Genomic DNA, 10,655 nt, shown 5'->3' with positions numbered 1-10,655 from the left:
CCCCCCCCCCCCCCGTTCTGACAGTCCTCGTTGCCTCAAGCTTGCTCTACCAGCAAGGAAACTGTGATACTCAACAACACAGTGTTTTCCCACAGTGGGGGTTGTTAGGTTAGGTTTTAAATTAAAGAAAATATGCAATTTCATCATTTTGGACAATTATTATCACAATATCTGTGTCTAAAACTGTGTCTAGACTCCAAAAAGCCACAACTACATAATAATTGTAATAACATTAGTCTGTTGTTTATAGTGGTGTTGCTGTCCCAACCTTATGTCGATTTTGCAGGAATTTCTTTGCCTCCTCATGAACTCTCCTCTCCTTTATCACCTTATCCTGCAGCAGCTGAGGGGGAAGGAGATAACAAAAGACTAAGTGTAGATTTGTAACACAAGTCTGAGAAAAATGTATGTATGCTCATTTTAGACCATGCTAAGAAAGCTACGAGTCCTCCGTTTTTGGACAGAAAGGGAAGAGAGAAACAGACGGAGGACACAGTTTTTGGTACTGTTGCTGTTCAGGTCTGGACTCTGACAGTGGATCAATTTGAAAACAACTCCTTGGTAGGTAGTAGGGCTGAACGATTTTTGGAAAAATGGAATTACGATTTTCTTTTGCCAGACACTGCAATTCTATGGAGCTCCAAAGGGTGAGTTACAAAAAATATTGATAAACTATTAACAAAGTATTAGGTGTATAATTAACAAGGTATTTTAGTCATCTGTTGTAACTTCATAATAACCATCCAGACACTGTTTATAGACGTTTACAAACCAACTAGTAACCGTTAACAACGTGTTAAGAACATTTGGTCCATCTATCTATGTAATGTTTATATAGATGTTTTAAAAATGGTTTCATAAAGGCTTACAAACATTTTTTTTAATCATTACCCGATACCTAATATAGTATATGAGGGATATAATGTGTGTAACTGTTAATTTACAGTAATATTTTATTATTTATAATTGAATTGCTTGTTAACAGTAAAATGACGGTTTGCTAACAAATGACAATGTGATAAAGATGAATTAACTATCAATTTACCATCTATTAATGATGGTTATTATATAAAGTGTTACCAGCTAAAGTTCTAATAATAAAAAAAAAATATTCCAATAAAAAAAATCTGTACTTTTGTTTGAACTACAAATCAAACCAAAAACGTGTTGAGACAGTAATCCACGCCTTTCTGACCACTCGGCTGGATTACCGTAATGCACCATATATGGGGGCTAGTGGGTCCTCCATTGCACAAGCAAGTATGAGCACATTCTCACCTATTTTAGCTTCATCTCCACTGGCTGCCCGTCCATTTGAGGATTCTTATTAAAATTCTTTTATTTGCTTTTAAAGCCTTGAATAGGCTTGCCCCACCTTACCTCTCTGAGCTGCTTCACCGCTACACTCCCAGCTGATCTCAGGTCAGCTGATGGTGCCTAAAGCTAGGCTTAACCTCAAAGGGGACCGAGTGTTTGCTCCAAAACTTTGGAATGGGCTGCCTCTGTCCCATTTTAAACTCTTCTTAAACCCCATCTCTTTTCTTTGGCTTTTAACACCAGGTAGAGTGATGATCTTATTTGTATACTTGCATATTTTTACCGTGTGCTGGCAGTGCATTTTAGTTATTTTATTTTTCAATTTATTTTATTGCTTTTATTGTGTTATCTGTTTATTGTGTATTATCTTTTTGTGCAGCACTTTGGAAACTTTGTGCTATATATATAAAGTGGATCGGATTGGAATGAAGTATTTTCTGTTTTGACTCATTTTAACAGCAGCAGCTACACATTGCACCTTCTACGATCACGTTAAATAAAGTAATCCACTGAAAATAGACATTTCTGTAAACAATCTGTGATATGGATCATTATTCCAGAATGTATCCTAAGAAAAACTGTTCAAATAATAATAGAAAGAGGAATAAAAAATGTGAAACCAAATGTTACACGTTCAAACAACTAAATATTGCACGTTGGATTAATCGTGGGTGTGTGGGACTAACCAGGACAGGACTGGCATGGACGGACTGTTGGACCCACCTCCAGCTTGTCCTGCAGCAGCTTCTCAGTCTCACTGGTCTCCCTTTGTGTCTGCTGCAGCTGCATCTCCATCTTTTTCTCCATAAGCTTGTTCTTGTTGGCAGTCTTGAATGACTGCTCATCCATCTGACGATTCAGGTCTTTGGCCAGCCAGTGTAATTCCTGGTGGGGGATTGGACACCTTGGATTATGCACCCAGATTTACAGATTCTCACTCAACCCGAACAGCAATTCACGAGGACAGATTTGGTTTATGGATCTGCTCTAACTTTCTCACCGTCCGTTTCTCATTTTTCAGTTTGAGCTCCTCTTTCTGTCTCAGTAGAGTTTCTTTTTGTTTCTCCATGTTAATCTTTTCTTCTCTGGGTGGAGAGACACTCACATTACTTATACAACACAAAATTCCTCCTATCTTTCTCTATTTTCCCCCTTCTTCCACCCTTTCTTACTAGCAGTCATTTGCTCTTTTAAAAAAAGCATTATGTCTACAAAAATCCCCTTTTAAGGTTATGTATTCTTGTAATGATTAGTATTACAAGTATTGTTTCCAAATAATGCACTGATGAACCTTCTCGTGTTATTAGCCTTCTTCTTCTGCTCCTCGTCCTCCACCACCTGCAGCAGAGAGCTGAGACTCTGCTTTTCCTCCAGCTCTAAATGCAGCTTAGAAACCTGCTGCGAGATTGACTGACTGCAGGGAGAGATCCAAAGAGACAACTTAGTCCATAAAAATGTTTAAGCAACATAATGTCTTTTCTTGTTTGTCTGTACACTACTCACTCACCAGTCTCTTCTCAGCTTGGCCAGTCTGGCTTTCTCCTAAACACACACACACACACAAATCACAAAAAATGGAGAATAAACTAGCACAAAAACATTCACATCATCATCAGATCAAAGCAGCTGCCAGCTGTTTGACAGATGTGCATCTGGACTGTAAACACAGTAAGTCACCAGTGCTGCTGCAGTGCCTCGCTCCCTGTCCATCTGCACTGTCAGGGTATGTCCCAGAATGTCCAACTGGTCGCAACAGTCCTCCAACACAGCTGCCACTCTCACACTCTGAGTCCGGGATAAAGACATCCTGTCCAATGTGTTTCACACAGACAGGTACGGTTGATGAATAGTAAGGTAAAGTTAACTGGTAATGCAATTTAATTGAATTTATTAATTTGTTTGACAGGTACAGTGTACATTAATTAACATTGCTGTAAATGCACCAGAATTAGCCAAAAGGCTATTTTTTATCTTGTGTCCCTGGGGAGATCTTAAAATTGTCTACCTAAAAAACAACAATAAGAAGGTTACAGTCAACAGTACAAATATAAAGAGTATTAAAAGTAGTACAACAGATAAAACTCTTCAAATCCCATTGATAAATACAGTGTGCAAGTTTGCTAATACATACATTAGGATTAAAAAAAAATATTATACTATACATTGACACAACAGAGACACAAAGCATGTACTTTCGTCTGTAAGCAAGGTAAAACCAAACTAAGATATATAGCGTTATATATATACAGTATATATATGGAATCGCCCCCCTAATAGTTAACTGTAGCGCTAGCTAGCATGGTGCTAACATTAGCTAACGTTTACGAGAACTTTCCATCCCATGGGAAAAGACCAGCTAGCTAGCTAGCTAGCTACCGTTACTTAACTGTTACAGTCACTTACTTCAGTTCCCTCCGTAACAGTCACTCTCATTCTGGACGAACCATGCTTTATTATTCAAAACAAACAACAAATATCATTTTATATAGTTTGACAGTTTACATGTCACTATGGTAACATACTTTTTTGTCACTCAACTTTATTGAAAGAGCAATAACATGACAAAAACAGCAGCATTTCCTACTCGCCCCCCTAATAGTTTACTGTAGCGCTAGCTAGCATGGTGCTAACATTAGCTAATGTTTACGAGAACTTTCCATCCCATGGGAAAGACCAGCTACTAGCTAGCTAGCTACCGTTACTTAACTGTTACAGTCACTTACTCCAGTTCCCTCCGTAACAGTCACTCTCATTCTGGACGAACCATGCTTTATTATTCAAAACAAACAACAAATATCATTTTATATAGTTTGACAGTTTACATGTCACTATGGTAACATACTTTTTTGTCACTCAACTTTATTGAAAGAGCAATAACATGACAAAAACAGCAGCATTTCCTACTCGCCTTCGTCATGGATTTATTATATTAACGGGGCTTTGCTTCCACTTATCCATATTACTTTATTTATTTAGATAGTTATTATACAGTACATCTGCATTGTGAATGACACAGCAGAAGCGTTGTGCAACCCTGAATTGTAGAATGACAATAAATTAACATTGGAATTAACCTTAAAGTCTAATAATAATTATACTAATATAATAAAAAATAATAAAAAATACGAAAAATTAAAAAAAACATTGTGCAACCCTGAATTGTGGAATGACAATAAATTAACCTTAAAGTATAATAATAATTATACTACCACTACTACTACTACTACTACTACTACTACTACTACTACTAAAAAGAATACTAATAATATATCTACCGCACAAGATAAAGTTTTAATAAAAAAAGAATTAGCTGCCATCACTTATGGGTGAACCTGTCGTTATAGCAATAGTGGATAATGTTACATTTTTAACCATTTTTAAGTTAAATAATAATCCGTTTTTTTTTTCTCTTGTTGTAAAATGAGCATGCATTCGGTGTGACAGCAGCACCACACCACTGTTCACCTGCACATCTCACCCCCCCCCCACATTCGCATCAGATTATTTTGAACCCCCCCCACCCTCCTTGTCCCTCCCCTCAAGCCCCTCCTCTCCACGCCAAAACAGTGACAAAAAGTTGAAACTGAAGACCAGGGAAAATGTCAAATTGAAATAAAATAATAGAATTGTGAGATCATAACTTGTGATTTATTTATCAATTGTTTCAATGCCGATTTTTGTTTTCAATACCACAGGTCAATGTCACTGTTCTAGCTCCATAGACTCCCACCATCATCATCCTGACCTGCCTGGCGGGACATTAGCACCCATTTCCACGAGAAAGAAAAACATGGTTTTGCATATTTTTTTAAATATAGAACAAATAAGACACAGATACTTAGATCAAGTATTGCATTACAGTTTATTGTTGTAGTCGTCGTTTTTTGCGCTCTCTGCAGGGAGTTACAGCTTAAAGGTAATACAGACTGAGGGTACAAGCTACGTCGTAGTACATGCATGATGCAGTCACGCTGTGAGGTTTCTCCTGTGGACGTCCTACTCCTCCCCCGCACACACGGTACTGGGGTAGTTCCCCTCTCAGAGACACGGATCTACAGCTGTCTCACTGTCAAGATACACACACGCACACACACAGATACACACACACACACACACACACACACACACACACACACACACACACCTGATCTACAAACAAACCATTAGAAAAGTATGTACAGTTACAGTAGATGAATGTTCAACATATGAGCGTGATTATAAAAGGCAATTCTTAAGGCAGAAATATCTTAAGGAGGAAGATGAGGAATGTGATGAAGAGTAAAAGAAACATCCAGGCTAAAAGACAGGTAATTCGTTTCTGCCAATGAGACTCTGAATGAAGAAATCATAAAGGCATTACATTTAGACTTATAGTGCATGTTGCAATAATGTTATTTTTTTGCTGCCTGTATACTTATTAGGGTTTCATAAACTGTGAAAAAACATGAATATAAGGGGTTTTATTAGAACCGAGACACCCCAACTCAGAGTAGTTTCCTGGATCTGTGTCACGTGGGCGTCTCGTGAACGTAAACACTGATTATGAGCAAAAGTATATAATTGGCGCCATTTCTTACAAGCCACCTATCTCCAGAACATTCTGTTTCTGTCTCTGGACCCAACTCTCGCGAGATCTTGAATGCCCTAACAAAACTAATCTAATAAATAATAAAACTAATAAATATGTCCTTTGGCTGTGTACTGTAAGAACCAAACGTTAGCAAAAGAACATATGAATACATTATTCAAATATTACTTTTCATCCATCCACATAACGTTCAGTACACGTTCAAATGAGGCCACGCCCTTTTCGGAGACAGGAAGTGTGTACAGTTTCATATTGCCGCTGCTTGAAAAACGCAATATTTTGTGTAAAGGATCTTTCATATGACTAATCCTTACACAAATACAAGTCAGGAACTTAATGTAAAGAAAAGTAAATTAGTTAATATATGCTATTTATTTGCAATGCAAAGGTACATTAAAAAATGCTAAAATATGTCGATTTTTTCATGTAAATTATTTAAAGGTAAGATCCTCCACATAGTACTGCAGGTAATAATGTTTTTATACCCGCTTCTCTGCACATCTGAGTTATTTAAGTAAGTTGTAGATGAACATGAAGGTATGGTTAAGAAATGTGCTTTAAAGGCCCTAAAAATATACATATATATATATATTTTTTTTCATGTAAATTATTTAAAGGTAAGATCTTCCACATAGTACTGCAGGTAATAATGTTTTTATACCCGCTTTTCTGCACATCTGAGTTATTTAAGTAAGTTGTAGATGAACATGAACGTATGGTTAAGAAATGTGCTTTAAAGGCCCTAAAAAACAAACATATGTATATGTATTTTTTTTAATTTATGTTTTTAGTGGGTTTCTCACGACCAGTGACAGAAACTTTTGTTAAATTTAGAATAGTTTGGGTTATTTTATGAGCGATTTCTGTGGTTTTTGTTTGGCTTAAGCTCCTCTCACTTGTTGAAGTGGGCGGGGCTAGGTTGGACGCAGATGATGTCATGTAGTTCCTTGCACCAATCAGGATTTAGCTATGTTTAAACTGACAGTTGGTTTATAGGAGATATTCTCAGATTTGACACAAAGATTAGAGAAGATTTTTAGAGGAGGAGAAGTCTGTGAAAACAAGTTGTAAAATGTCTTCTGTGGCTCTGGAGGGAGCTGCCCTGATGATGTCATCAGGGTTATTTTGGACTCATCTTAGATTCTTGTAGATTTAGAAAGTTGTGGGTATTTACTAGTCAGGAACGTTTTAACAAAGGTGGAGTTGCATCATGGGAAATGTTGTTTAAGCTTGACCCATATAGGGACTAATGGACACAGAGACACACACACAGAAGGGATACACTATATCAGCCTCTGCAACTTCAATGTTCACCTTTCTTTTTGATAATCTGTCTCTTACAAGTCTACTTGCCAGAGCACTTTCACTTTCAATGCTAATTTAGTCCTGATTATTCATTTTGAAATATCGAGATTTGAAACCACGTTTTCAGAGGCTTTAATAAGAACGTTTAGCCCAGGTTGTCTTATAGTTTTGTGGCATGACAACTGCAAACATACGTCGGGGGACATCACTTTTCTTTGGGTGACATAGATTAGAAAGATGTTATCATTTGGCACTAAATCAGCATGAAAACCGATTTTTAAGAAGAAGAAAAAACAGCAAAAACGGATGTGAGGAAATAGAAAAACAGATATGCATGCTTTCAAGTGTGCTTAGCAAAGAGGACAGTGATGGAGCATCATCAGCCAAATAAAAGTCAAAATTAAAAGCGGAGGGTGACTTCTTTGAACAATCATTTACCGTAAACAAATGTGGAAAATACTAAAATAAAGCCCATATAAAATGTACAGTTTAATATTCCATATTTTCTTGAGTGTCAGTTACTGTACAATATGATCCCTCTGCCGGCCTGGTGTCGGCTGCAGTGCCAGTGCCAGTGCCAGAGGAAGTCCTTCTGTCTTGTGCTTGTTGATTTGAATGTGAGTTGGGATGACTAGAGGGGAGGGAAGTCCTTCCACTCGGACGCCATTTGTTGTCTCAACAGTTCTTCGCATCTCCACTCAAAAGCCTGTGGCCAGAGATTAAAGGATTGTCTATGATTTGCTGTAAAAAAAAAGAAATTTGATTGGCAGATCCACAGTATGCTGAGGTGTAAAGGAGCTGTACACGGTGCTCAGGACACGGCAACAAAAACCACACTGTCCACCACTGAGTTTCACGTCCGCCATTTTGACAGTTTTATCTGATTGAAGTTTCACAGTTCATATCCAATGTTGAGACTTTATAATTGTGCCATAGTAGCTGAAAGAAGCCAGAAAGAGAGATGAGTGAGAGTTCTAGATCTCCTTGATTGTCCGCTCAGAGGGCCGGTACTCCTCCCTCCCTTTAGGGGAGTAGAAGGACTGGGTCTTGCGTTTTAGGCGAGCCCTCTTGGTGGCCAGGGACAGGCTGTGCTTGCCGGAGGCGATAATGTCAGAGATGAACTTCTTGCAGTCTACACACACCTCCATGCTGGCCCAGTCCTCTGTCAGCTCGGAGGGGAGCTCCAGTTCTTCATGGGACTTTAGAGAGCCGTGCTTCGAAAGCCTACATGGAAGGAGGACAGCAGGAGACGTTATAATTATGTAATATTATTGTTATTTCTGTTGATTTTGTTTCAGTTTGGTTGATTTTGACCAATTGTTTAAACTTCCAACGAGTTGTAAGCTAAAGGCCGCTAAACTGAAAGAGATATCCATTCATCCATTACACACATACACACACACACATATATATATACACATATATATATATATACTTGTATATATAGAAGATATATACATACACATACATATATACACATATAATACACATATATACATATATACATATATATATCCACATATATATATACATATACACACACACATACATATACACACACACACATTTATAAATATATACTGTATATACTGTGTATATATATATATACACAGTATATACAGTATATACATATATATATGCTTAAATAATGCCAAGCCATGCTTGACCAAACTGTTGAAATGGGATAAATGTCATTTTGTTATCAAGGTAACGTTAGTGATGCTAAGATAAATACATTTGCAATTATTTATGAAATAAAAAAAGTATAAATATTCACTTTGAACACCATTTATTCAATGCTATTTCAATACACATTTGATGAAAAAATGATACATGTAGGATTTTTCTTTTTTTTTGTCATTTCTGAGATGTTTTCAAATTACTGTAATGTAAAAAATCTAGAATAAATATTTGGAAATAACACTAATGTAGTACTATTAATACTACTTATTACATGGTAACAAATTACATCTGTTGGTATACTAACACATTATTATTGTTATTGCTATATTAATAATATAATAGCATTATAACAGGTTTGGTAATTTTGATTTTTTTTTCTCTCTGTACAAATACCATGAATGGACATCCCAATTGTTTGGTAGAAGCCTGTATTAAAAATTTTTTTTCAGTATATGAAGAAAATACTACGATTGAAGGCCATTTTCTGTAAGTGTTTCTGCATTTTGTGATTATGAGCATACGTGTTTTCAGTTTTTTGTTTTATGATTCGCAGCATTTTTGGAACTTTTTCAATGTTGTATTTTACAGTGTGTGTTTTGATCTTATGGGGGCCGCTCTACCATTATATCCCACAAACTCAATACAGGAGAGTTTGCATTACATTAGGAAATAGCTTTCTCTCTTACTTGGATATGGTCTTGTGGATGCTGTGGCGCCTCGGGCTTCCGGAGGATTTTTCAGACTTTGCGGCAGCAGCTGCTGCTCCAGAGGCTTTTCCAGCTCCTTTAGATGCCCCTGTTGTTTCTACTTTCAAAGTGGGAGACTCCGTGGCCCTTCCTGCTGCTGACGGCCCCGGCCCCGGCCCCGGCCCCGAGCCTGGCCCCGACCCTGGCCCTCCGACCACTGAGAGTCCCTGTCCTACGGCAGCCATGCCACTCACCCTCTCCCTGGGGAGAGTGTTGGTCGAGCCAATGGAGTAGATGGGCAAGCTGGAATAAGGTTTGGATGGCAACCGCATCTGTTAGAGAGGGAAGACATGAATGTGACTGAGAAGAAGCATGATGATTACTGAGAAAGAATACTGATGAAAATTATAGGGCTATATATATATATATTTTTTTTTTTTATTATGAAACGTCATGTCCTCACTTCACAGATCAGAGGTAAGGCGTTTAGGTGTGTTTTCGGTAAAAATATTTCATCAAACTACTTCCATATCAGGGCTGGGTATCACCAATCATTGTCCTGAATCGATTTGATTCTGATTCACAAGGTCCCGATTCGACTACATTTCCTATTTGGTTTGATCAATCAATCAGGTTAGAGAAATTTGAGTTTTAATATCAATTTTTCTTGGATATAAAGGAGTTTTTTAGAGAGTTTATGCTATAAATTATACAAGCAAGAAGCAACCCTTAAATGATTTTTCTTTTAATAATACACCAGGTTACATGACAGATACATCCATGGTGAAAAGGCTTATATTAAAAGATCAATTTCTGGATTTTATTAAAGATGCCCTGCCACACAAAATTGTTTTAAATTGCATTTGTTGAAATATGTTAGGTCCATTTGTAAATTGTGTTATGTTGTGAATGTGAAGATGAACTGCTACCTTCTCTGTCAGCTCTAGCCACTGAAAAGAAATAAATCCACTTAAAAAAGCGGGTCAGTCTGATGTCATGTTGCTCATGTCATGTTCATTACTATTCATGAGCTGGGTAAAGGACGCTGATAGCCAGGCTCTCATTGGCTAGCTGTT

At 37.4% G+C, this 10,655-nt stretch overlaps 2 protein-coding genes across 10 annotated transcripts in view; both read right to left on the bottom strand.

Moving 5' to 3' along the window:
• drc9 (dynein regulatory complex subunit 9) overlaps positions 1-4,165 on the bottom strand; it is an 8,348-nt gene extending 4,183 nt beyond the window's left edge. Inside the window, exons 1-8 of one of the 4 annotated variants that reach the window (XM_032517776.1) lie at positions 4,041-4,165; positions 3,721-3,765; positions 2,995-3,124; positions 2,825-2,859; positions 2,609-2,731; positions 2,318-2,402; positions 2,041-2,202; positions 269-343 (exon numbers count right to left, since the gene is read on the bottom strand). In XM_032517776.1, coding sequence (XP_032373667.1) covers positions 269-343; positions 2,041-2,202; positions 2,318-2,402; positions 2,609-2,731; positions 2,825-2,859; positions 2,995-3,123 — 609 coding nt within the window. In that variant the 5' untranslated portion in view covers position 3,124; positions 3,721-3,765; positions 4,041-4,165. Of the gene's footprint in view, positions 1-268; positions 344-2,040; positions 2,203-2,317; positions 2,403-2,608; positions 2,732-2,824; positions 2,860-2,994; positions 3,130-3,260; positions 3,323-3,659; positions 3,665-3,720; positions 3,799-4,040 lie in introns of those variants that run through there. The other 3 variants (XM_032517777.1, XM_032517778.1, XM_032517779.1) reach the window with 3 other exon arrangements.
• A 995-nt stretch (positions 4,166-5,160) lies between these two features.
• Positions 5,161-10,655, bottom strand: part of spire1b (spire-type actin nucleation factor 1b) — a 79,847-nt gene continuing 74,352 nt past the window's right edge. For 5 of the 6 annotated variants that reach the window (XM_032517766.1, XM_032517767.1, XM_032517769.1 and 2 more), the window contains 2 exons: positions 9,580-9,911; positions 5,161-8,434 (listed from right to left, as the gene is read on the bottom strand). In XM_032517766.1, the coding sequence (XP_032373657.1) occupies positions 8,185-8,434; positions 9,580-9,911 (582 nt within the window). In that variant the 3' untranslated portion in view covers positions 5,161-8,184. The remainder of the gene's footprint in view (positions 8,435-9,579; positions 9,912-10,655) is intronic. The other variant, XM_032517768.1, reaches the window with a different exon arrangement.

Source organism: Etheostoma spectabile, chromosome 6, assembly GCF_008692095.1.
Source record: "Etheostoma spectabile isolate EspeVRDwgs_2016 chromosome 6, UIUC_Espe_1.0, whole genome shotgun sequence".
In the NCBI taxonomy this organism is placed as follows: Eukaryota; Metazoa; Chordata; class Actinopteri; order Perciformes; family Percidae; genus Etheostoma; species Etheostoma spectabile.
Note: the sequence above shows the minus strand (reverse complement) of the source record. Positions and strands in the feature narration are given on the sequence as shown.